The sequence below is a fragment of the Nesoenas mayeri genome, assembly GCF_963082525.1.
Source record: "Nesoenas mayeri genome assembly, chromosome: 2".
Lineage (NCBI taxonomy): Eukaryota > Metazoa > Chordata > Aves > Columbiformes > Columbidae > Nesoenas > Nesoenas mayeri.
Window position 1 is genome coordinate 16,484,683 of NC_137543.1, and position 27,577 is coordinate 16,512,259.

The window sequence follows — 27,577 nt, forward strand, 5'->3', positions numbered from 1 at the left end:
ATTGGACAAACTTTGGATTATCTGCCTTGAAATGTTGAAGTTCTTAGAGTACACAGGTTCTACTTAAATTACAAATGATGGTATTTTTTTCTACTGCTTCACATGATAGAAGCATTACTGTGGCTGTCGTGAATTTCTTCTCTGACTGCTCAAAAAAGCAATTTATCTGGCAACCATGTTGCTAGTAATTTGAAATGATTAGGCAAAATCATTTACATTGGAAGGAACTGGAAGATGGGTGTGTGTGTCTTAAGATAACATCTGGGTCTCAAATTTCAAGGGAAAATGTTTTTCAGAGAAAAAAGGATTATTTCAGTTATTCAAAAGGAATTACAACATGTTCTCCTTTCTCCTAAGAGAAAGTTATTTACATATGAACTAAGTCATTCTGCTCTTGAAAATCATGGTTGTGTTGCCCGATAGATACACTTGATCAAAGCTGAAAACAAAAATAGACTTTTTGCCTCAGTTTCTTTCTAAATGTCACTGCATAATGTGATCTGCTTTATGCTAGCAAGAGTATTCATAATAGTCAGAAACTTGTTTTAAGTACCATCTGGAATGTTTGTGCCTGAGCAGAGCCAGAGGAGAAATTCAGCAAAGTACTGAGTGCTGCATACAAATTAAACAGCGTGCTGCCTTTCTTGTGGTAGTTCTTTAGGAAAAAAATAATGGGGCAAGAAGATGAGTTACACTGTCTGTCTCAGGCCAGGACATGCAGGGCACTTTCCAATCTGAGCGAAAAGAAAACTGTAAACAAACATTAGCAATGCAGAATTATTGGGGTTTTTTTAATAATTGATCTTCAGGAGAATCAAAGTGCAAAAGGCTACCATTGAAAAATACTTCATCATAAACACTTGAAGGACTCATGCAATAATTTAACCTATGATTGATAGTGAAGAGAGCTCACTTCTATTCTTTAAAACTGACAGGTGGGCGGATGTGGACATGAGTTCCAATACACTGTATTTTGCTCTTCCTTGTTTCCAGTACTATAATTGCTTTAATTTTTAGCAGAATATCTGAAAATTATGCTGAAGTTTAAATATCAACTTGCTCATGAACTGCATTGATCTTGACAGTAAAAACGAAACCTTTTTATATTGGGTAATTAACCTTAGTTCTGGACCATGCAAATGAACTGATTGATTTTAATTTTGACGGAAGGAAGCATTCTTGTTAGATGAAGCAGAAAAGTATCAAACGAAAAGACCTTGGAAAAAATAAGCCATATTAAATTAGACTGACTTCATTTTAGAATAAATTAGAGGACAAGATTACAGACTGATCTTCACAGTAGTCACATACTGCCATGAGAAACAGATGTGATAACAATTCAAATCCTTTAGATTTAAATTGAGCCAAATTTAGAGTATAAACTCTCTGGGATTTGCATATACTTGCTTCTTTGAAGTATGTACTTTTAAAGCCCTATAATAAATAAGTGTAGAAAGACTGGAAACTAAACTTTGGAAGAACTGTAAAATCTGACTACAGAGAGTCATCTGGAAAGGACTGGACCTATGTACTAACTTTATGCTCTTAATTAGATGGTAGGTATTACCAAAAACTTAACTTTAAGCATCCTAGTTTTGGTTTCAAAAATACTGTCTTTTATGGACAAAATTGTTTGCTGAAATGGCATAGAGCATGAGAAAATAAAATAACTCAAGACCTGTTTTTTACTATTTTATTAAAAAAAAAAAAAAGGGCAAGGAAATGGTAGTGACAATTAAAAAAAAAAAAAATCATAATTCTCTGCCGTCGTTAATTTCTGCTACCAGTCAAAGGCAGGTTGATGTAGGGCTTCTAGACAGGGAACCAGCACACAGTGGCCAACAATAGCCAGAAAAGCCATTGATACTTGGTATCTGCCAAGACAGAGAAGGGTTTCTTATTAAAACACATGCGACCGAGATAGTTACACAGCAGGGCAAGAGCCAAAGCAAGGCTACACTACAGGCTTTTCAGTAATAACGTGGGCTGGGATATGAAGTGTTTAGATTTCCAACTCACCCAGCTGTGCTATTACTTTACTGGTGTGGTTTTTGTTTTTCCCTTGTGAGTGGTTGTTTTCCTACAGCAGCAAATGATGCATCGTGGCTGGTCCACACTTCTGGTATATCTGTTGCAATCCAGCATATCAGCACTGTTAAATTAATTTAAGTTTCTAATCAGTGGTCCAATGAGCTATAGCCTAGAGACTCCCTGGTTCAACGCCTGGACCACCAACTCCTTTCATATGGGAATAGTGGTGATACTGCAGATGTTTTTTCTTTTAGAAAAAAAAAAAAAGCCTTTAAACATTACTATACTTAGTAGAACTCCATGTTGGCCACACTGAGAATCAATTTTTTTTTTTGAATAAAGGTTCTAGTGAGACATTATGAGTGAAAATGAATGCTGAAATCTACAAAACTGAATTTGAGGAAAGAGACTTGAGAGATTCAGCCTGCATATTTTACCATATTATTTGTTGATGTTATCATCCACTGAGATATATTATCTCAGTGTCATAAATAACAGTAATACTTCCTAAACCCTTAGTAGACAGATTTTCTTGGTATTCTAACACTTATTTTTGTAAACTGATGCCCCATTACACAAATAAGAGGTTATTTTAATAAGGTTTTTGTATTTTGGGTCTCTTTGGGCTAAAGACTGTTTGTTGTTGATCCAGAATGTTATTTTATGTACTCGTAGGTACACACTTCCTAGTGCCTCTGAGAGAAGATCAGAAAAATCCTATTCCAGCCTCCTTGTTTTCCCTTATCAGTCCGTTTACCCAGTCATTGATTCCCTCTGTTTAAGTCCAGTTGGGGCCACAGTTCTCTCCCTGTTACACCACAGGTGACTACCATAGATTAGCAAATTACAAACAAGAAAACCTTTCTAAATCCTGTTGAAATCAGGTTAGCCGAAACAAATGAAATGCATGGTGTGCAGTTGTTCTCAGCACAGTCCTCTCCATAGCATAAGAGAAACAAACACCTGCAGTGTCCCAGATGGCAGAAGCTGCAAAGCTCAGAAGGAAGACCCAGTGTGACAACCTCCTTAAGGAAGCAGGCTGGGGAACAAAAAAACAAAACAAAAGTTTGTTCTAAATGAGAGCCTTTTGTTTTGTTTTAAAACAACTTAACTAAAAACTCAGAGACACCTTCAAGGCAGTGCTTTTTATTCGCTGGGTAGAAAGAGTGCTAAGCACCACATGCAGTTGGGTTGGTCCCTCTGTGCAGCCCGGGCCGGAGTCGAGGCTTGTCCCAGGCCGGGCTCGGGGCACCCCGAGGCAGGGACACGGGCACAGGGACACGGGCCTGGAGCACAAGTCTGATGAGGAGCAGCTGAGGGAACTGGGGCTGTTCAGCCTGGAGAAAAGGAGGCTGAGGGGAGACCTTATCACTGTCTACAACTACCTGAAAGGAGGTGGTAGCATGGAGGGGGTTGGTCTCTCCTCCCAAGTAACAAGCAACAGGACAAGAGAAAATGGCCTCAAGTTGTGCCAGGGGAGGTTTAGATTGGATATTAGGAAAAAATTCTTCATGGAAAATGTTGTCAGGCATTGGGACGGGCTGCCCAGGGAAGTGGTGGAGTCACCATCCCTGGAGGTGTGTAAAATACACATAGACAAGGTGCTTAGGGACATGCTTGAGTGCTGGAATTAGGTTATGGTTGGCTCGATGAACTCTTCCATGACTCTGTGGTTCCTTAGCACAGCCGGGCCCGTGTCAGGCGGCCCCGCCGCCGCGGGACAGACCGATCGGGCCGGGCCTGGGAGCGGGACCCGACCCGCGGCCCCGCGCTGCCATGGCAACCGCACGCGCCCGCCCAACGGCCACTCCCGCCTTCCGCCGCTCCCCAGGCCCGCCAGAACGGCGCTGTAGGGCCCAGGGAACCGCGCAGGCGCAGTTCCCCCATCCCCGCCCTGGCCCCGCCGGTACACCAAGGCCGCGTGCCGCTGTCACTCATCCGGCCTTTCGTCATCCCCGCTGCCCTGCCCCTTCTCCCGGCCCGTGCACCGGAGCGCCGGGACGGGCGCATGCGTACTTGGCCAGTTCCCACTGGGCGCCCGCATCTCGCGGCGCAGCGCGCAGGCGCAGCGGGAGGGGGCGCGCGGGGGAGGAGGGGGCATTTTAACAGTAAACATCCTGCGATTTGAACGGGCGGTTTGGGCGGCAGGAAGGGCCGCGGCCGCCATCTTGTTTGTTTGAGTGAGCGGCTCGGGGAGGAGGAGCGGAGCGCTTCCCCAGCCCGGCCTCGCCAGCCGCCGCGCCAGCCTCCGGACCAGAGTAAGGAGCGGGTCTAGCCGCGGTCGCTCCCGCCGGTCGCGCTGGCTCGTTGCCGCCGTCCGAAGGGGCACGGCTCTCGGGGCGCTGCCGGCCTACTCGGGCTCGGCTGCCGGCGCCCTGCAGCTGGGCACGGCCGCGCCGGCTCTGCGGCCGAGCCCTCCCGGCGTGAGCGGGCGAGAGGCAGCAGGAGGGGAAGGCCCGCCGGGCCACGGCGCTGCCTGGGGCTCCCCGGGCGGGGCTGGGGGCCGAGGCGCGGGGCCGGGTGCTAGGAGGGATCTGCGGCAGGGCCGGGGGCAGCGAGGCCCCGTTTGCGGCCTGGCGGCGGCAGGGACAGAACCCTGGGGAAGGCGGAGCGGAGTGCGCTCCGTGGGGGAGACAGACGGTCTGTGAGCCCGGAGCAGGTGGGGTAGCGCGGTGACCTCCCCGCTTCCACGGGGGAGCTGAGGGAGCGACGCGTTTGAGTCCGGTGGCCGGAATAATGTAACAGATCCGCAGCTGTGGGTTGACGGAAGGGACGGCGGGGTTGCCGCAGTCTGCGAAAGGGGAGGACAGCAAAGTTTTATTTGCCTGTCTCTTATTTTCTTATGTAACTTAGCTTATCACTTGAAAAAAGCAGTCTTGAATGTTCCCGCAGCCCTTAATAGTAACATATGAACTACTTTCTGGGCACTCTGACTGTTGATCTGCAAATAAAAGGCCCCTTTAAAAATACCTATCTCTTGAGAAATTAAGATCTTCGTCTAGCAGCTCCTATGGACACTCTGTTATAAATCTTGCTATAGTTTTTAAGATTATTTCTGATCCTGAATGAAAGGCTTCCATTAAATATGAAACACAGTGTTATGTTTCTGTCAATAACAAAGGAAGTTTGGGGTCACTGTGTCTTGTTGGCTGTTTCAGCGAAAATGGCTTTTTGTTAAATTTAGGCACATAAAATAAAATATTATTTATTTGGAGAAGTTATCATTTAGGCCCACATTGTGTGAACGTGTGTGCTAAGCATGCGCTTTCATTAATCTCTTCCTCAGTAAAACTCATTACATCAAAAATGGGGAAATATTAAAGCATTAGTAAGGCCAGGCTTGCTTTTTATTTTTGTGAAGGTTCATTTGTAAATATTTTATGTTCTGTGGAACTTGGAAACACAAAGCTCACCGAAGTAAGTTTGTAAGGAAGTAAGTTTGGCGGGGGGAGTAAAAGGAGGAGCAAAAAGTTAGTGATACCCACAATAAACTTAAATTACCACACAGTTTAATTAGTCTTGTCTTGCCATCAGTGTTGCTGATACTATGGACTTTCGCACAGAAATAAGAATAGTTGCCTCAGTTAATACACAAGTTTAACTCCTCTGAGGCAAAATGTTAGTAAGTTGGTGTTTTACATTTGGGTTCTTTAGGTGAACAGTACAGAGGAATAACTGCTGCAGAAGACAAAGTAACATGAGGAGTTCTATGCTCTTATTCAGCTTATGTACATTTAAGGAGTGTGTTAGTATGTGGCTTACGCAGGTGTATTAGTTTGGTTTGGAACTGGAATTGTGCAAAACAGGTTGAGATAATTGAGATAGGGCCTAAAATTAAAAAGACTATTTTCCGCTGAATGAGTAGATATACCGAACCCAGGCGCAAGGGCAGGATACCTGCTGAGGTGTAGTTATTAAAATGGTGGGTGGCGGATGGAAGCTGTTCATAGGATTCAGTAATTTTAAACTCTACAGTAATTCTGAATGACCTGCCTTTTGGCTTAGTAACTTTAGTGTGGCGCTGGCTCTACCAATTTGCTTATGTAGGCGCATAGTATATTGTAATTGGAGAACAGTGAATGCAGCTCCTGTTAAGGAGTGGAGTGTTTTTGAGCAATTATAAGCCTTAGAGTGAAACCTCAGCCATAGGGCTTCAGAAAAAAAGTCGATGGAAAAAACAATACCTGGAGACAAATGGAAAAAGCTGTATGCATGTATCAAAGTATTGTCAAGTTGGACTAGTTCATTTTCATCTTTTCAATAATTGATTTTGTGGATGTAAGAAACTGAGGTGACTTGTCACTGAACTTCAGTAGAGCTGCAGGTGCCACAAAGAAATATATTAAAATTCAGAAAAATTTAGATTAAGCAGAAAATTATAAAGGTGGTTCAAGGAAAGAGATGAAAGAAGGTAACGCTGAAAAGAGTCATTGAGCTGTAAGGAGTTATTAGTGGAGTTAGAGAAGATGGGTCTGCTGCTGTTTTTTTTTTTTTTTTTTTTTTCCCAGTGGCACCAGGTGTTTGTTCAGTGTGACAATGAAACCTGCTAGTGAGACAACTTTAGTAAAGTGTCCACTCCAGGGAAGTTTTAGACGTGTAAGGAGGACTGTATAGTGAAGAGTCAGGGTAGTCCTGCTGGACCTCTGAAGTCCAGCAGGGCCAACTGGGAGTGCTGCAGGTGTGCAGGGTGAGCTTCCGCTTCCCCAGATCACCCAGGGCTGGCTTGGCTTAGCAAAACAGAAACATGGACAGCATAGGAAGAGAATATGTGTGTAGGGGGAACCAGCAGACAAGACAGGTTGAAGGACAGCGTAAGAACAAATGAATTTAAATGACTGGCTGATTTTTAAACTATAGTATGAAATTTGTCTGCTGATTAGTGGATGAATGTGGTTGTGGAGTAGCCTTACAACAGGGACAAAAGTAGGTGACAATAAAACAAATCAAAGACTGAACTTAACTGATGAACTGGTATGTGTGTGTCTAACCTGACCTACTAGGGTAACAGGCAAATTCATTTAGTGGACTAGATTGGACCATGATCAAATTAAAATATTGCAGACAACAGATATAATATTCACTATATTATTGTCAACTCTTAGTTCATTAAGCTTCTTTCTGAATGTCTTGAAGGATGGGACTCAAGCTAAATAAGAGTGCTTTTCAGACTTGAAAAGTCTGAAAAATAGTTAACCATTCTAATATGCAGAAGGATTTTAAGACTTAATATTTGTTAATTAACAGTTAAGATGAAGTTCATGCGTAGCATTTAGCCAATTTTCTTGTGGCTTCTTCAGGTCAGTCAGTTACCAGATACTCTGATGAAAGAATGAAACAGGCAGATTCTAGATCAGACCTTCTGTACTATTTATATTGTGTTAGTTTTGCTTTACATGTTCAGTTACTTTGTGTATAGAATTGTAGCCTTTTTTATACTTCTATAGAAAGATAAATATTAAAAATAAGATTATCCAATTGTTGAGCGATTTTTGCAGAGGAACCTGAGGACAGTTGTGACACATTGAAGCAAATTTGAAGATTACTGAACTCAACTTTAAAGTCTTTCAAAAGCACAGTTTGGCAAGATCAGAATTTGGTCCCACCCACTCTTGTGTGAATACGTATTACTTTTGCCTCAGAGCAGTGCAAGCTAGACAGAAAAATAAGTAGGTTCTTAGAACAAGTTTTAAGGTCCTGGTTCATATCCAGTCAATTTCAAAAATTAACAGTTACATTTTACTTTACAAGCTTTTTAAGAGCCATCAGCCACCCTTTTTCTTTTGAGGAGTCTTATAAGTTGCTTTGGTAGCCAATTGTGTATGTTTTAGATGTCTGCATGAGCACTCTGCCACTCCAAGAAACTTTCCTTTACCATTCATTCCAGTCTTACATTATGCCAGAAAATCTATTTCTTCTTGTTTTCTGCCACTACATCAGCATACTGCCCTATGAATTAAAGATCAGACAAAAAGCCTGAAATAAGGAAAAGGGTTATCTGAAAAGAAGTAGAAAAATCTAGAGGAGGTGATAGCAACCATTGGGGCTTGCTTTAGGTGTTTGTGCTGATGCTTCAAACAGCAGTAGCTGAACTGCTGCAGCTCAGAACCATAAAGGTGGGATTTGTACAGTTGGTATAACCCAGGTATTGCCAAACAGAGCAGAGCATCTGTTGGAACTTGGAAGTGGCAGAGACTCCTATTGTGATAGGAAATTAGTGCTTCAGGGAATAGAAGTATTATTTGTTAATAACAGTCCAGATTAAAACACACTTTAAAACTGCCTGTGGTCTGATCGTCAGTGTTTCTCCATGTATTAAGCTGTGGTGAGACTTCATTAATGGATGAAGAGCAACAGATGACCTCTGTCAGAAGCTGGTTATTTTTAGTTCTTATTCACTCCAAAAGTTTAAGTACCCTGCACATGTAGTATAACTTTCTAATTAGTTTTACGAGCAAGTTTTAGGTTTGACGCATAACTCCAGTACTGAACAGTTGTCAAACCTAGGAAACACTTCAAGCACAGGTGACCAAGTACTATTTCTGTGTGTTCCCTTGGTGCAGTGTTTTTCAGCCTCTATTCTTTGCATTAATTGCTAAGGAAGCATATATTTTGAAACCAAATCATATATATTAAGCCCCTTTACAGGGAGTACTTTGGCTTGTATTGTCAGTGCTTTAAAAGACAGAATTTAACAATGTCTGGTTTTTTAAAAAAAGAAGGGGGGGTGCTGGGAGCAAGTTGTGAAACCATTAAATCTCAACACCTCAGTTTTTTGGGGAACCTTACCTTCCTCTTCAATATCTTAGATAGTTGTTTGTCTTAGGCTTGCGTTACCCTTGCTGTCTGAGATTTAAAGTGATATGTTGGTTCAGAGTTGTCCAAATAGTATGTTTCACATTTAAGAGGAAATCTTCAGTATATTTTCAGGGTTACAGTTAACTCTATGTTTAAAGTTTTGAGAAGCCTGTGCTACATATTTTAGTGATTTTAAAACATTGGTGAATAATTGTGCCAAACTCTATGAATCAAAGTACATTCGTTTGTAACTGTTGTTGGAAGTTTTTAGTCCGGTAATACAAATGGTTTTGTTAACTGTATGTTTGTGTTTTCCCCTGCTTCTCATATATAGGGGTAATTTACAGGCCTGCTGTTACCAGAGCAGTGTGTGGCAACTCAGGACGTCAAAATGCTGTGCTACAGTTATGTCTCTGCATATACAAAACTACTGTGAGGTCTTTGAAAATGCACAAGGGATTGAAATGTCTGCTGGTCTTTGAGACAGTCTGTCTTTTGAAAAAAACATTGGGGTGGGGGAGTAGAATATGTTCCTTTAGATAGCTTTTATTGATGCAGGAGACTTCCAAGATTGTTTTGTAGTGCTTCCTAGAAAACCTTGCTCATGTCCATTTTTATGCAGTGCTGTCCTTAGCCTCCATACAATCTCAACAAATAAAAACGGCATTGTGATTTTTTGTTAATCTGCAGCTTTACTATGACTCAAAGCTATCAACTTCACTCCTAGGAATAGTTTTAATCCTTTCTGTCTACTGCGTTAACTTGAGCTGAAGCTGAACATGGCCTTTATTTATTTCCATTAAATCCTCTCTACTGTGTCCATGCTTGGTTATGAACAGAATTAGTGGCCAGTCTGTCATTAAGACAGACCTGTTGTCCAAATAACCCTGTTTTCTTATTTAATGCAGCTGAAATTCAAATCTTTCATCGTCTTCTATGTTGAACAATACCTGTGAGTGAGTACAAGTACATTGTATGGTGCCACTACAAAGATAATTTTCCCTATCCTTTATATTCCTTTAACTCCCATTTATTAAAATAGAACAACAACAAAAAAATGGGATGGGAAATATCATTGGCCTTACCTTTCAGAGATTGACCCCTAGATCTACAGTTTTTCATTTGTTACCCAGATACCTAGAGGTTTGCTTTGCTTCCACTGAACCAGTAATTCCAGTGCTTCTCCTGCCACTATACTTATTTTTCTAGCAGTCACAGTTGTGCTTGCCTTTTTTTTTTTTTTTGTTAATAATATGAAGCATACCCTATAAAAAGCAACAGCTCTACCCTAGCTGCTTTGAAACTTGTTTCTTCTCCCTACAAGTCAATTGGTATGGTTTAGGAATTGGCTTCCTGAGCATCTCTCTTTGGCTGTTATGTTTACCAATGCTTTTTGTTTCCCTGTGTTTGCTATTTGCTTATGAGCTGTGTTGGCATGCCTTTGGGAAACACTGGGGTTTTTATGGCTGGAAACTGGTGCCCCTCACATTGCCTCTGCCCAGATTAAACTGCCTGGTTTTTACTGTGAGGTTACTATGCTGCTGCTGGCAGTTTTTCTGTGAGCATCAAGGAGATAAAAACTGAACTGCACTTCCTGCATTTCTCTTGTTCTCTTTTGTTTCTTTTTCACTAGTTACTGAGAGAAAAAGCTGTGGAGAATCTTTCAGCTCTTTAAAGCAAACTTTTTGTTTTCTCAGCTTGTAGTTGAACTGAATCATGTGCTTACCTCATGCATGAAATGGACATGTTTAGATCATAAGACATCATCCTGTTCTGCTTTTCCATGGTTTGATAGGTTGGCATGTTATCAGCTGTAGGAAGGTAGTTACTAGATAAGTAGATAAAAGGATTTCTCTTTTTCTGGTGAAGGAGAAAGAAGAAAAAGAAATTTTCAGGAAGCTTGGGATAATGCAGTCAATTTCCTTACCATTTTTATCAACACCTGAATAAAAATTGGAAGTGTTACTAAGAGGATTATGAAATGGAGAACAGTCTGTTCAGAAGTGAAGACATAATTATGCTTTTTTTAGACTTCAACATATTTTCTTAAAAAGAGTTTTGGACTGTATATTTTAGAATGCTAAATATTTTACTGAAACAGTTACTGGTATGGTGTAGTAGTAGCTACTGAATTAAGAGTAAAAAGCAATGGAAGTGGTAGAAAACTACTGTGGACTGAAAACTGAGACATGTTTGCTTGCATTATATGAGTTTGTTATCATTACCATAAAGATTACTATATAAGATTTTTTTCTTGTTGGTTGATCATTTTTATATTATGTAAATGGTCAGTAGTTGCTCTTCTTCCTGCCTTATATTTGCTCTGCAGTAAATATATTTGCTGTTACATGGCTGCTACTTGGAAGTGTTGGCTTCTTAAATATTTAATGCAAATAGTCTGACCTTAATTATTGAAAAGCAGACGTGCTTTGCTTACTGTGGGTAAGGGGTGTATTTACAAAGATGTTCCTCATTAAGAAAAAGTTATAGAAAAAAAACCCAGCATTTTTCTTTACAGGTTTGCACTTTGTTTTAGACATCTGGGACCATGTTCTATGCCCACTTTGTCCTGAGCAAGCGTGGGCCGCTGGCCAAAATCTGGCTGGCGGCCCACTGGGATAAGAAGCTAACCAAAGCCCATGTTTTTGAATGTAATCTGGAAAGCAGCGTGGAGAGTATCATTTCACCAAAGGTATCTATTCTACACTGATGTAATGTTATCTTGTAGTGAAAAAAAAATTGTGTATGCTGGTGGTAGTTACTGTTTGGGTCACCGAAACACAATTCTTAATGTTACTACTTCAGAGGGTGGAAGGGTATGTTCAGATGTGAAATACTATATTGACTCTGATTCTGAAGAATATTTTCTTTTTATTTTTCTAATGCTAAAGTATAATGCAATTTAGTTACAAAATGTAGAGTATTTATCTTGAACTGTAGACTTTGCATTCTTTCTTTCTTCAGGTTTCTGCTGATGTTTATACTTGTTTTGGGTATTTCATGTTACTGAAAAACTCATGCAAAGGTGACTGAAATGTCATTAAAGGAAAAAAGGCTATATCTGATTCACTGATTGTGCAATATGTTTTTAGGTGAAGATGGCACTTCGAACCTCAGGACATCTCTTACTAGGTGTCGTTAGAATCTACCACAGGAAAGCAAAATATCTTCTTGCAGACTGCAATGAGGCTTTCATTAAGATTAAGATGGCTTTTCGTCCAGGTATTTGCCTTTCTTTAAGCACTCTCTGAAAAGTGTAGTGTATCGTTATATAATGATGTTTGTTAAGAAGATGTATAATTCTACCCTGCTGTCTCCATAGTGGAAATACGTAGTTATACAGAATTATAGAAGATACTGTTTTCTTTAGTGCAGCTTCAGGCTGGCTTTATGACTGAGTTGCTGGCTGAAAAACATCTTTTAATTGAATTCTGAACAAAAACGTTTCCTATTAGTATTAATTCAGTAAAATCTCAGTTATGATTTTGGCTGTTTTTGGTGTATGATGTTGAATGGTTTTTACTTTCTGTCACAAGTCTGAAAAAGGCCAGTTGCATGTACTGAATAGTAGCACAGAAGGGAGCTTGTTTCCATCAAGGGTAAAGATTGCCTTGCCATGAGTTACAAAAGAGACATAGAAATAAGCTGGTTTTTTACCACTTTCACATTTTAGTTCCTGGAAATAATGTGAACTGTAATGTGTGCAACAATGATATTTTCCATTTTGTATGTGTGACCTATAACTTCCCCCTCTATTGTTGCTTACTCTAAGATTTTCCATGAAGGTGGGGAGCCTTATTAATACCTGAAATGGCTTTCCATCCAGCAGTTGTTACTTGACTTACACACGGTTGATAATTCTCTTTAGTTCTGGCCTGGGAAACTTTTTTCCAGCTGGAGCGTAGCTGTGGCAGTGATGCTGCTGAATCGTATTCTACCTTTTTAAGTTTCCCAGTGTAATAGATTTAAAAGCTGAACTTAAGGAAGACTGTTTTGTTTTGGGTTTTTTTTAAGGCAACTCTTAAAAGCCAGTGCAGCAGTAAATTTGAGAAAAGTTAAGGCATAGAATGCCTTTATCTTCATTTCCTGATCTTTGCATTGTGATTCAGGCATTCAACTTTATGTAGCTTTCAGTGGCAATTTGTTGACTGTTGCCACTTTTTTGTTTACTGTCCCATTTAACTTCCCTGGGTGATAACACCCTAACTTGTCTAATTTCACAGAAAAATGTTTTCCCACTCCCAACAGAGCTCATGTAGAAGGTGAAGCACCTTAAAACAAGATTTATAAAAAATGACATGCTGACCTGAAACAAGTTGAGGCACTTTTCTTTGTTCTCAGTTTATCCGCTTTGTGTCTTGATCCTGTCTGCTCTGTGAGAGTCATTTACATGTTTTATTTTAAGCAACCAATAGGTAAAAATGTTGGATAGCCCTGAAAGGATGGACTAGGTTTCTTCATTCCTAGCAGAGTAACAAGATGAGTAAACTACAGACTCATGCTTGTTCCTGGTCTCTCTGGACAGTGGTTCTTTGATGCATTGTGGAGGGGAACACAGTGGGCAGAGTGTTTCTGAAATACCTGTACCTGAGAATTGCCTGTGTTGTCTGGGTCAGAAGGCAGAACATAAAGCTCAAATATTCTGCAAGTTACAGAAGGAATTGAACCTACATTTCTCATGCACTTTCAAGCATCCTGACCTCTAAGCCTTTGAATAAAAGAGAGGCACCAACCAGCTACTGGCACTGTTTTTGTGTGATGCCTAATCTGATAGTCATGCTATGAGAATGCCTGCTGAATAGCAGATTAAGCATCTCGGGAGGATATGAAAAGGTATGTATGTGGTTTAGGTAATCCAGCTCTTTTAAATGTAGAAGCCTGCAAGTTTGCGTGGCCCAAGTAGAGTCAATGCTGTGGTGGGACTTCCAGAGCTAATTGAGCTGACTGAATGACCAGTAGCAAATGAGTCATACTGTGTTTCCACTGCTTTACCCAAACCCAAAATACAAGACTGCAGCATCATGATAAAATGATTTTGTAGCAGATGCCTGAATAGTGTTGTGATGACATACAACACCTGTGTTAGCTGTACAAATCTGCATTGTGCTACACAAACATTGAGTGATTTGAGGCTTCCAGGGTTATACAAAACGGTGCGAGGGCCTGAGAGTATATATTTTGAATTTAGACTGAATCTCAATACTAAGATTATCTAAGGTTTCTTGATAGGTGTCTAGCATTGGTTCAGTTCAACAATTTAAAGACAAGGAGGTCATGCAGAGAGAACAGTGCCGAAGGCACAGGGAAAAAAGCTGTCCTTGTAAGGAATGGGAACTCACGTCTGAGTGTTCTTCTCTACAGGGGTTGTCGATTTGCCCGAGGAAAACAGAGAGGCTGCTTACAATGCTATTACCTTACCTGAGGAATTTCATGATTTTGACCAACCACTTCCTGATCTAGAGTAAGTTTGGTTTGTTCTTTTTTGGTTTTTCTTTTTATTTCCATGAAAAGATTGGGTTTTAGTTGAGGAGAACCTGCTTTGAAATAGCAAACTCATTGCTGAATGTAAAAAAAAAAAAAAAAAAAAAAAAAAGGTCTGTAGGTAACTTATTTTCTTAAGTCCTTTAATATACAAAGCAGGTACACAGTCATCTTTGTATTGGTTTTAAGTTCATAGTAGCATGTAATTTTAACCAAATTAAATCTGCCCTTGCAGAAGCTTTTGAAAAACTCAAATATATAGTATTATTATCTTTTTTCTTCTGTTTGAGGTGCTCTAAATCACATACGTTCTCTGGTTAGACAAGATTAGTTTTATGGAAGTATCCTTGTTGACCTTCTGTAGTGGAAGTTTTAATTCTTAAAACTTATAAATAGTAACAGGTTACCTGTAAACATAATAACAAATATACAACCTGAATAGTTCTGGAAAAATTGATGTTACCCTTTTAGTTTATTCATAATGGAATTTCTGGCCTACAGTGTGCTTTACTCAGTGTTCTATTTGGTTTATATTCAAATTAGAGTATATACTAATCTGAAACTGCATAATAATCCTGTATTCTTCTAGGAAACGTACTTTGACACACCACAGAGTGTTAACTTGGTGCTGTTAGAAGATATACTTTTTAATAAATTATATTAATAGCTTTTGAAGTTGAATGGAGGGAAGTGTTTTCTTGTTTATTAATTTGGCCTTTAAAATTAGTGACCCCAACATGGCAAAGAGTAAGAGAGGTTACTGATACATTTCCTAGAAGCTAATGCAATTTAGGTGATAAGTTTTGACCACGAATGATCATAACTGTTTTAAGTAGCATTTTTTGTTCTGGATTCACCATCAGCTTTTTCATTGATTGACTTAAGTGTATAGTGTACTTTTTAGGACCTAATTTCATGTTTATCTAAGCAGGCTTTATCTGTTGATATTTTTTCTTTTTTAATGGAGATTTTTTAATAATTGCCTTCTCTTTGTTCAAGTGATATTGATGTGGCTCAGCAGTTCAGTTTGAACCAGAGTAGAGTGGAAGAAATTACAATGAGAGAAGAAGTAGGCAACATCAGTATCCTCCAGGATAATGACTTCGGTAAAAATCTCATTTATTATTATGTGTTACTAAGCTAGGTTTGGTAACTGTGAAGTTACAGGTTTGCAATTACTACTGAATTCCCACTAAGTATAAAACAAATCAGATCAAGCATGCTGTATTTCCCTACATTTCATATTTAGTCTGCACATGTCAGTTTTCCAAAAAATCTGACCTCTAATTCAACAGATTTCTAGCTGCCTATATAAAGCTGAAGAATGTTTTCAGGTTAATTAGTGAAGTATTATGTCTATTTTTATTTTCAGAATGTGGTGTGAATATGAAATCAGCCATTGCTTCAGTCATAGGCATGTTTTCAGTCAGAAAATGTTATCAGATTTTTAAAGCTATAGTAGTCAGTGGTGACCAGTTTACCTCTTTCAGTATCTTTTCAAGGACAGCATTCAAAGATCTGAATCAAAGCCTGAAGACAGTTGTATTTGAATATGTAGTTTCCAGTGTACAGTAATGTAATCTCTTTGAAAGTATAATCTAGGTATTTATTTGTGCTGGTGTTGATTTGTTATTGGTTTGCTCTCTGTACATGAAGCCCAACCTCAAGTCATAAGGTACAACTTTTTTGAATTCCTTGGAATTCTTTTTTTTCAGTGCAGCAAAAATTTAGTAGGATCTTGCAGAAATCAGTTCAAATACGTATAATAAAATGCTTTGAAGAGGAGATGGTTATTTTTATAATAGAACAGCATTTTTGCTATGGTATTGTGGGGCATAATTCCTTACATCTTGTCATTAAGTCTGCAGTTAAGATAACTTGAAATAAAGTTTGGTCTCAATTTGGGCCTTTGCTGATTGTTTAACTAGGTCTCTTGCATTTTAGTTTTAGCATTTATAGCAGTGAAATCATATTCTTGCAGGTGACTTTGGGATGGATGACCGTGAGATGATGAGAGAAGGTAGTGCATTTGAGGATGACATGCTAGTGAGCACCAGTGCTTCCAATCTCCTGCTGGAACCTGAACAGAGCACCAGTCACCTCAATGAGAAATCTAATCACCTGGAATATGAAGATCAATACAAAGATGATAATTTTGGAGAAGGAAATGATGGTGGAATATTGGGTATGTTTGAGAAGTTTGTTTTCTGCTGTCCTACCTTCTGCCTCAATTAGTTCTTGGGGGGGCTGTGGGAAGGTTGGTTCCTTTTTTCCGAGGTCCCTCTATAACTTACACCTTCAGCAATGGAGTTCTGTTTTGTGAGTGCTACAGCAATATAGATGATGTGTAGCATGTTAAGTGTTGGCATATTTCAAATGAAGTAAAATTAAATCATCCAGAGTTTTTTCATTCTATACATAATGTTCTCTAGAGAAAAATCAATATGCAACTCTTCTTGGTTTTGACTCCTTCCAAGGATTTAATTAATATGTTGAGAATTTTATTGAGTGCGTCCCTGTGAAGTACCAAGAAATCTAGTAAGATGCAAATATGTGCCCAAGTGTATTGTAATAAAAGTTACCCGTTATCTCGAAGTTTGAGCTGAAGTGTGCCTTGAAAAAGCACTCCTAATTGCTTTTGAGTCAGCATTGAAAGTATAGGTTTCACTAACTTTTTAAAAATTTGTATGTACTTAATAAATGTGTCTATACTTGTTTCATGAATTTGGGGACACAAAACTGATTATTTCATATGGTTGTTTCAGATGACAAACTTCTCAGTAATAATGATGGTGGTATTTTTGATGACCCCCCTGCACTCTCTGAAAGTGGAGTAATGATGCCAGAGCAACCTCCCCATGATGATATGGATGATGATGATAATGTATCAAGTGAGTATGATCTAGGGCTAGATCTAGAATTACTTGTTTTCAATCAATTTCATTTGACTTCTAATTCTTTAAAAGCATGTTGAGTTCAAAAGTATGAAATGTAGTAAATCACTTTAAGGTGTGGAGGAGGGGATGGGGAAGGGTAGCATAGTTTCTTAATATTTTGACATAGTTCGAGACGCTTGTTCTAATTGGCAGTGGGTGGACCGGACAGCCCGGACTCAGTAGATCCAGTTGAACCGTTACCAACTATGACTGATCAGACAACCCTTGTTCCCAATGAGGAGGAAGCCTTTGCTCTGGAGCCAATTGACATAACTGGTAGGTAAACTGTTTGAAAATATTTTACTTGGGTCATCAGAGACCACTTTAGCTCAATAGAGTGGAAATTAATGTCCAGCTCTGGTACTAAGTCCGCTTCTCAGTTGGAAGAGAAACCAGGGACCAAGTGCTGAATTCCTTTTATTCTAACAGTAGTTTTCCAGTATTTTCCAAGTAGGTAGCATTAATAGTCTTGAAGGATACTAGTTTGTAGTTTCTGCTATCAGTATGTATAGTGCCATGATACTGTAGCTTTTGAGAAGCATGCTAATTAAAATACAATGAGGTAGAATAGAAGTTGTCACGTCTTCAATTCTAATACAGTATATGCAGTGCAGCACACTATGTTTTCTGGCCAGGAATGACTTTACACTGAGAGTGTTCTTCTAGTGATCCATAGCTTTAATGAATTGCAGAATTCAGTAAATTTATCTCTTCATTTGAAGTTCTACTAAATAGTGAAATTCTTTCTTTTCCTCTAATGCAAGACACTTTCTTACTTTAACTGGTACTGTATTGCTTTATTAAAAAAAAAGTGGGGAAAAAAATAAGTAGTTTTCAGACTGAACTCCAGGCCCGAATTCTTTGCTTTCCCAATGAAAAAGCCCTAGCGCTGCCCTCTGGTGGCAAGCTAACAACAGAGGCCCTAGCTCATCGCTTGGGACCAGCCAGAGCTTCAGGGTCTGCTGCGGAGTGCTGGCCTGTAAGCAACCTACAGTAAAGTCATGCTAGAGCAGGATGAAGGTACAGGTAACCACCCACATTAACACCACCAAAGCTCAGAGGGGGCTTAGAGGAAAATCTTGGTGTGGTATTTTGACTCTTTGGTGAGAGGAACTGTACATCTCTGGAGTTGTCTCCTGAAGAATACCACCAGGCTGACCAGAAGGCCATGAGGGAGAGGGGCATGTGCAGCTGAAGACATTGAGGCTTGGGTAGATTCAGTAGAACTACAAGTATACACAGAAGAATTTGTAGGTTATGGGACAGCATTCATAGTGTTTGACCTTTCATAGTGCTTATAGCTTTTAATTCCTTCTCCCAAAGTTGACATTGCCCTAGATTCTTGAGGCAGCTTTATACATGGGCAAATAAGACCTGTAGAGAACCTGCAAGATTCTTCTGCAGTGTGCTGTCTCTTTGAGCTAACCTTCTTTACTTCAACAGTCAAGGAAACTAAAGCAAAGAGGAAGAGAAAGCTGATTGTGGACAGTGTGAAAGAACTGGATAGCAAGACTATTCGGGCCCAATTAAGTGACTACTCTGATATCGTTACTACTTTGGACTTGGCACCTCCTACTAAGAAACTGATGATGTGGAAAGAAACTGGTGGAGTTGAAAAGCTTTTCTCTCTGCCTGCACAGCCTTTGTGGAATAACAGGCTACTGAAGGTAATGTTTTCGTGCAGGTTCATTTCTAAATGGAAATGAGCTATATTCAGGATATATAGTAAACATCAGCTTATGAATAGTGATATAGTGATAGCAGTAGTAATCATTTAAAAAAAAGGAAACACAAATGCTTAAAATATTTACCAGTTACTGCAATTAATTAATTTTTTTAATGTTACTACTGTTGGAGAGGAGCTTAAAAATGGAAAAGGAATATGCCCCATAATTATTTGATCTGCAATGAAATTAAGGACGCTAAGAACTACAATAGTGAATAATGTAAGCTTTTCCCTGTAGCTCTTTACTCGTTGTCTTACACCTCTGGTACCAGAAGACCTAAGAAAGAGGAGGAAGGGTGGAGAAGCTGACAACCTTGATGAGTTCCTTAAAGACTTTGAAAACCCAGAGGTTCCCAGAGAGGAGCAGCAGCAACAACAGCAACAGCAGCAACGAGATGTCATTGGTTTGTGTCTTGTCAAAAATGCTCTGCTTTCCCTTGGAGCTTATTTTTCTTTGTTTGTGCTTTATAGTAAGTCACCAAAGATTCTGAATGAAGCAAAGAGCTTTGCAATTGTTGTTTAGTTTGATATACAGTCTGTGACTTAAAATAGCTTTTTTTTTTCCTAGAAGTAGAACACACGTAGAGATTGAGTTTGATCCTGTAAATTGAGTATTGGATTGAGTTGTATGCACATCTGTACCAATTCTATTTAAGTCACTGCAAAAGCTATGGAGGCTGTTAAGAGTGCTTAATTCTAAATTAATAGCAGATTTGACTTAGTAATGTAATTTGAAACTGTACCAATGTATCTAAAACTGGATTTGTTGTGGAATATAGATGAACCTATTCTGGAAGAACCAAGTCGTTTACAAGAATCGATGATGGAAGGCAGCAGAACCAACCTGGATGAATCCGTTATGCCGCCCCCACCACCTCAGACAGGTGTTAAACGTAAACTGCAGCAAGTAGAACCGGAGCCAGTGTTACCTGTGAGTAAGATTGGTGTTTGTTTTTCTTTTCCTGTTTTGAGAATGAGAAGCAGGTGGTGTCTTTGAGCAGGAAATGATGCAGATTTGAAGCACTGTGGTGTCTTGAGATATGCTGGAGTAGTATCAGAATCTTTCTCCCTGGGTAGTCTTTATGGTGTTTCTTAAGTGTAAAGCTTACTGAAACATTTAAAATGCAGGTGGGATAAAGAAATGGCACTCTTTCCTCCAGAAGAGGTCTTCAATGATTAAAGTGTATTGCTTACAAAGCTGTCAAGAGTTGTTTGGCAAGGATATATGACCAGCTTTCATTGATAAAGGATTGTGCTAGCTGCACAACATCCTTTTTAAGATAGTCCTAGTGTTCCAGGTTAAGAGTTAAAAGAAAAACTCTGATCTTCAGGAAAGATTTTCTAGTTGAATTATGAGTACGTTTGGAAACCAGCTTGTATCTACCTCTTCTGTAAAGGCTGTGTTCAGTGTGAAAGGAAACCATATTTGTGAAGGGGGAGGAATGGGCAAAATGTAAGGTTTATTTTTCTGAATACTTAACCTGGTGAGAACAGTCCTGGTTTGTGCTTTCTCATATTTGTGCCTTTTTTAACCCCACTTTTTACATGTTTCTTGGCTAGCAGGTTGTTTGCTGTAAAATGAGATGTTAGATGTTACATTCTCTTATTAAAAGGGTGGCAACTGCTGCTTCTCTTGGTTGTGCCACTGGGTGAAATTTGTGCTGAACTCCATGGTGTTGGGATGTGCTGGGAATTCTTTGATCACATCAACCAGCTCAGGCCTGTGGCAACGTACCTGTAGCAATACCTACTGTATGACTTGAAACCAGAAGTTATTTTGAGCTATTTCAGGATACGTGTAGAAACATTTTCAGGTGCCAAGGTAGCTTTAGTCACAAACCCTTAACTATGTATAGATTCAGGGAAAGAATACTATATATTAATTTTATAAAATTGGCTACATAAATCCTGTTAAACTGCTTTTCTGGATCTACTGACTGATAACTTGAGCACCAAAGTCAGTCGTACATTTTTGGAAATTTTACAAAGTACTTATGTTTTAATTCCCTCATACTTGTATTTCAAAGAACAACATTTTGATATTTTGAAGATGTCTTGTTCCAGTGGGTTGAAGTGTGTTCAAGTGGCACTGAATGTGGTCATGTGGGATTTTAAAGTTGCATGTGCTCATTCAAGAAATGAGATCAGTAGTTTGGATGGCAGACTGAGTGAAGTTATTGGAAAGCCTTTTTCCTTACAGTGGTATCGTAATTTCTGGTTTGAGTAGAATCTAAGGGATCAAAATACATCTATGGAAAGCAAAACAAAACATTGCACTTCACTTTTTCAAAGAAGAAAAATTCTGACAAATGGCTGAGATTTAGAGACTTGGATTTTGTGAAACTGGTTTGTAGCATCAGCATTCTATTGTAAAAGCACTGATAAAATGATATTGCCAGTTTAACTATATTGTGTACTCTTAAAGCATCCACCATCACAACAGCTCGAAATACCACCTGTAGAAATGCCTCCAGAGGAGCCCCAAAACATCTGCCAGCTAATACCAGAGCTAGAACTTCTGCCAGAAAAAGAGAAAGAGGAGGAGAAAGAGAAAGAGGAGGAGGAAGAGGAGGAGGTAAGAACTTTCTGTAGAAGAGGGTTTATGTGTTCCCCAGCACTGTTTGACTTTGGATTCTTTAAATGGCGTGAGAAATAAATCTTTAGTGCTTACTTAAGAAATTATAATACTTGGAAATATATGTTTCAAAATTATTCCCGGACCATTGAATATTATTTATGTTATTCAGTTTTGTAAATTGCTTTTACATTCTGCTTTGAATTAGAGGGTTTTCCTTTTCTCATACATGGTTGAATTAAACAATTCTGTATTATGGTACCTTATACAAAAAGTTTGGAACTTAATTTTATGTTTCCATTTTAAATATTTCACGGCACTTAGTGAAAGTAGATTTTTGTAAGAAAACCATCCATGTCTTAAAATGTGATAACTGAAGTTTTCTTAGCTGCGGTATTTGGATATCAAAACAAACTTGGATTCTTTTTATTTTACACCTAAAATGCATAATATTTAATTAGTTTTTCAAAAGTTGTTTTATTGTTGGAAAAAGAACATATCTGGACATGTGAAGTTTCTTTCTGTAACAAGTCATGTGTACAAAGAAACGTGAATTACTTCAGTTGTTTTTGTCAAGATGATTTTTCTAGCAATGTAAAAAGCTGTTAGAATAGAATAAATATTTTCAGTTGGAAGGTACCTATAATGATCATCTAGTCCAACTACCTGACCGCTTCAGGATGTAGCTAGATGCAGAGAAATGTCGCTTTAAAAGCAGTACAATGAAGAGGGAGAAACACATGCTGGTGTAATTTTGAGAAATAAAAAAATTGGCTGGTTTTTCTACACAGTTAGAAGTTCTTTAAGACTAGAAACAAAGCAGAAACCGCTTGTGTGTGTGTGTTGCTTTTGTGATTATTTTAATTGCTGGTTTTGAAGTAAAGTTCTTATTTTAAAAGTCATATGTAGCACATCTTCACAAGTACAGCTCTGTGGAGGTGAGTGCTTCCAAAGGACATGGGGAGCAGAGTTGTTACAACTGATCTTCACAGCTTTTAGCAGCAACCTATTTTCATTTTCAGTGGTTCTGTTTCCCCGGTGAAATGAAAACTTGTGGGTGTTTATTAATGTTTGCGAAATAAAAGCATTGTTGATACGTTTGTTCACTACTAGCAATCCTAGACTAGACTGAAGTGTCTCTTCTGATTCAGCTGTCATGACTGAGCTGCTTAGTTTTACTAGTTTTCAGCATGACGTTTTGGGGTACAGTCAGGGTGGCAGGCAGCCTTCCCGCGGTACCTCAGCTTTATGTATGTGTTTTCCTCTGTCCCACTTTCTGCCTCTCCTGGATGTATCCTGTGAGTCAGGTTGTCTTGACCTTCTGGCTTGATGACAATAAAAGGCTGTAATGATGTCTGGAAATAGCTCTTTCATAACTCAGTGGATGAAAAGAGTATTGTTTTGTAAATGCATCAATTTTGGCGGTTTGCAGGAGGAAGACGGCACAGGGGGTGATCAGGATCAAGAAGAAAGGAGATGGAACAAGAGAACTCAACAAATGCTTCATGGACTTCAGGTACACATGATAATTTGCTTCCTCTTAAAGTAGCTTTTGAATGTGCTCACTGACACTTTTGACCCGAGTAAAAAGGCTATAAGGAAGAGCTTTCTTTGCAGTAGATGTTACAGACTGGAAGTATCAGTTCTCTCTTAAAGGGGAGAAAATGCTTGTAATAGATTAAATGTAAACACAATTGTCCCTTTTTTTCAAAGAACATTTGAAGTAACATTTTTTGCTTAAGTGTTTTTCAACCTTTATGTCCACACTTGGTGAGCAAGTAAGACTCTCAGAAAATCACATTTTAAAATCATTGGGTTTGGCTGTGTTTTTAATGAAACCTTCACACCTTCGACTTTGTGCTATGTGACCCTAAGCAAACCGCAGCAAGATCTGGGAATAAAACCATTTTGTAGGAGGTTTACTCCCATACAGGCTAATCTGAAAACTTACACACTATGATAAGCTGAATCTGTAACAACTGGGGGAATTTGATGTTGCCTGAAGTGCACCATTACTTTTCTGCATGTGACTTCAGTCTGCACAGACATATAATCTTTGTAGAATGGATTCTTGGCTTCCTAAAGAGCTTTTTTCTGATAAGATAACTGAATGCCCCTTGTATACACTTAAGTGCAAACTGCTATCCGTTTGCATATATGTGTGCTTCATATATTCTTGGGCTACCTTTGCCTTTCAGCCTAGTTTGTGGTTCCTGTTCCTCCGTTTTCTTAAACATTCTGGCAACTTCAGAGATTCTGCTGTCAATGGAGTATTTCAGTTCCATCTCTCTAAGCTAGTTTTGCTGTCCAAAGTCATCCTTACTTTTTTGTGAAGTTCATGGGCTCTGTCTTTGCTGATAAAAGCCTATTGTCATTATTGTATCTCTTGACTTCCAGCATAAGTGGATTGGAAGGGGGCAGAGAATGCTTTTGAGTTTTCGGTAAACTGAGATTTAGTAGTAGTTCTTTTAAAGTTGCTCAAAAGTACGATATAATCAAGCAAAAGCTTTACGTTTCTGGAAAATGGTAACAGAGTTATAAGAATTCTTGCTTACATCTGTAGACAATGAAACCTTTATTTTAAAATCCTATATAGCCTTTATGACACTTACATACACTCAAATTTAGTTCAGATTACATTGTAAACTGATGTGATTTAAGTTGGTTCTTTTGCACACCTGCAAGAATTCCACTAGTTTAAGATATATTGTTTGAAACTGTTGTTGTGGTTTAACCCTGGAAACTGGCTCAGCCCCACACAGCCGCTTCCTCACTACCCTCTGGTGGGATGAGGGAGGAAATCAGAAGGGTAAAAGCAAGAAAACTCATGCATTGGGATGAAGACAGTTCAAAGCAAAAGCTGTGTGTGCAAGCAAAGCGAAATACGGAATTCATTCACTGCTTCCCAACAGCAGGCAGACATTTAGCCATTTCCAGGAAAGTGGGGCATCATTACGTGTAATGGTTACTTGAGGAGACAAATGCCATAACACCAAACGTGCACACACCCCGCTCTTCTTTCCCTCTGCTTTTATTGCTGAGCATGATGTCATACACTGTGGAATATCCCTTTGGTCAGTTGGGGTCAGCTGTCTCAGCTATGTCTCCTCTCAATGGCTTGTGCATCCCCAGCCTACTTGTTCCAAAACAAAAACATGTGCTGTGTTTCAGATGGGAGCTAAGTATGAGCTACTGTGAAGAAAATTAACTCTGTCTCAGCCCAAATGAGTACAGCTGTTGCTTAAAAGTAATTTTTAAAGTATACAGATGTTTGGTCGGTAATGTTGTGTAATATTTTCCTCCCTAAATGTATCATCACAATTTTTGAAAAGAGCTTCAGAATTCTCTGTGGACCACGTCTAGCTTTGTTTTTGTGTGTGTGCATGTTGTTTTTTTGTTGTTTTTATTTTTTTAAATTACTTCTTCCATGTGCCTGAAAGAGCATCGCACTGGATGGCTGAAACATTAAGTCTGTAATGAGACTCAAAGCTAAGATCTGTTTAATATTAAGTAATTCGGTTTGGCCAGCCTAATATCTTTTCATCTAGTAGATATTCCAGAGCAGACAGTTCTGTTTTAAATTGAAGACGTCAGTAGTTGTGCTCGCCAGCAAACAGATGTATTTTCCTGATTTCTTTATTTTAATATTCTAGCCAAGACTTTGAAAAAATGGAAGCAACTTTGGATACTTAGTTTCAGACAGAGGAGTTTTACAAATAAACAAGCTTTCACCTGGCAAAATTATTTGTCTTTTAAAGAACCTTACCTCTCAATTTTTGTTTTAAACATAGATTACTATTTTTGAGTTATTTTAAAAAATAAAACGGGGGTTTATCCCTATTTAACAATATTCTGTAGTCAAAAATGGCTGGCTAGCTATCAGTGCAGAAGGAAAATCTTGTGCTATACAGTGTTTCTGGAAGACGTTGCACAGATTCAAGACAGATTTTTCACACATCTCTGGGAAGCCAACTTGGTTTCATTTCGATAAGGTCCATATGGAAATTTTCATGTGTGTATTGTAATGTCCCCATCCAATGTCAATTCCTTCCCAGTCCCTCGCAGTGTCCTGGGGTGACAACAAACAGAATCTCGCCAATGGACATTGTATGTAGTTCTCTACTTAACTTGTGGTATCAATGTTTGTGTTTTTCAGAGAGCTCTCGCTAAGACTGGAGCGGAATCTATCAGTTTGCTTGAGCTGTGCAGAAATACGAATAGAAAACAAGCAGCTGCAAAATTCTACAGTTTCCTGGTACTTAAAAAGCAGCAAGCTATAGAGCTGACCCAGGAGGAGCCTTACAGCGACATCATTGCAACGCCTGGTCCCAGATTTCACATTATTTGAATGGTTAGATACAGCAGAGCTAGTGTTCGTTTCACTAGTGCGTACATGTATTGCCCCATCTGTAGGGCCCACAAGATTATTGCAGAAAATTTAGATTTTATTGTCTGTATAAAGTCCTTAGGTTTTTGGGGGAGGGGTTCTTTTGGTTTTTGTATTTTAAATTTACCACTTAATTTTTTAGTGAAACTGCTGGGGCAGGTGGCTTGAGCTCCAGCTGCAGAGACCAGACAGCTCAAGGACCCAGGTGAAGATTGCTTTAACAACTCAGAGCAGATGTGTGCAATATTGGTGCATGTGATGTTGAGTATCAATGAAAATGTCTTATGATAATTGGACTAGTTGATTCAATAGTGATATTTTTAACCTATACAAGTAAAACTGAATGGCCAACCTATTGTCTGATTTAAAAACTTTGCCAAACCTCATCTAAAATGTTCGGCCTGCTTCTCATTGTGGTGTTTATTTTCCCCTTCCCTAGATTTTTGTGCATACCGTGGGTCACTTAAAGCTGCCAATATGAAAGGTAGTGCCTGATACGTCAGCTTGCTTTGTCACTGCATTTTTGCAGTCGGATTTTTGTAGCCCTTGATACTAAGGGGAAACGGGTGTCTGTGGAAAACACTTCCTCTACGTGATACTATTGCATATGTGAAAGGACAGAACACAACGTTCAGCATTTTAGACGAAACATTCCTTTTCACTTACCACCTCATTATGGTCCACTACTGATAATGACTAATTACTGTTAATAAGTGTCAAGTAAAAACTCTAGTCGTTTCATTTAAACCTTTAGGATATCAGAATGCTTTAGGTTTGTTAGAGCTGTATATAAACTCCAGACTTTTTAAAACAGACTTCTAGATTGTAAATTATCTGATTTTTATTAAGCAGGCATATGAAGAATGAGAGAAGTTGAACAGATTGCCTTTATAAAGATGCTAAATTCAGATACCACCTGTACCGAAAGGGCAACAAACTTGAATATACAGTACAAACGGGCACAGTTCCACTTAATTTTGTGGTGTATTAATGGCTTTTGGATATATTTATGGTTTTAGGATCGATTTTTCCAATAATGCACACTCCTGTGTTCAAAACATTTTATCAGTTTTGCAAAAGAAGTCCCACTTGATTTTACTTCTAAAGAATTAAGCTTTACTGTTAGACCAGGTAGCACCAGAAATTATGTGAATATGTTGATTATGGAAATGTGTCTTAACTTTTTTTAGGGCAAAATTATTCACACTGAAGGTTCTGGTTTTAATGTTGGCACTTTTGTGAAATAATTTTGGGACTCTGAAATTTCAGTGTATACTCAACTGTAAAATTATGTGAATGTTTAAGAAAATCTGAGACTACATGATGACCATGTTTTAATAATCCTTGAAAAAGTTAATTGTATAAAGTTACTGCAGCTTTATTTTCAACATGATGTGCCTGTAAAACCATGATTTTCCCCTTTGTAAAAAGAGACATTGTAGATAACTTGAATGTTTAATTATAGAAAAGGTCATTAGTTTCTTGTTACACATTTTTAGTCTGGTTTTGTTGCTTTTCAAGGTTGATATTCTTGGAAATAGTCGATGCTGTTATGTATAACTTTTCTAATAAAAGTTGTGTTATAAGCTGTTATGCGTTAGCTCTGTATCTTGTTTGAACACCTTCCATGCATGTAGCCCGGACCT

General features: G+C 38.9%; 1 protein-coding gene across 1 annotated transcript; it reads left to right on the top strand.

The window, feature by feature from the left end:
• The first annotated feature begins 4,153 nt into the window (after positions 1-4,153).
• RAD21 (RAD21 cohesin complex component) lies at positions 4,154-27,522 on the top strand. Its single transcript, XM_080339095.1, has 14 exons — positions 4,154-4,289; positions 11,345-11,518; positions 11,919-12,048; positions 14,188-14,287; positions 15,307-15,413; positions 16,289-16,492; positions 17,073-17,198; positions 17,397-17,519; positions 18,687-18,910; positions 19,208-19,373; positions 19,749-19,900; positions 21,395-21,544; positions 22,977-23,060; positions 25,701-27,522. The coding sequence occupies exons 2-14, from the start codon at positions 11,375-11,377 to the stop codon at positions 25,890-25,892; spliced, it is 1,902 nt and encodes a 633-aa protein (XP_080195221.1). The 5' UTR covers positions 4,154-4,289; positions 11,345-11,374; the 3' UTR covers positions 25,893-27,522.
• Positions 27,523-27,577: the final 55 nt, after the last annotated feature.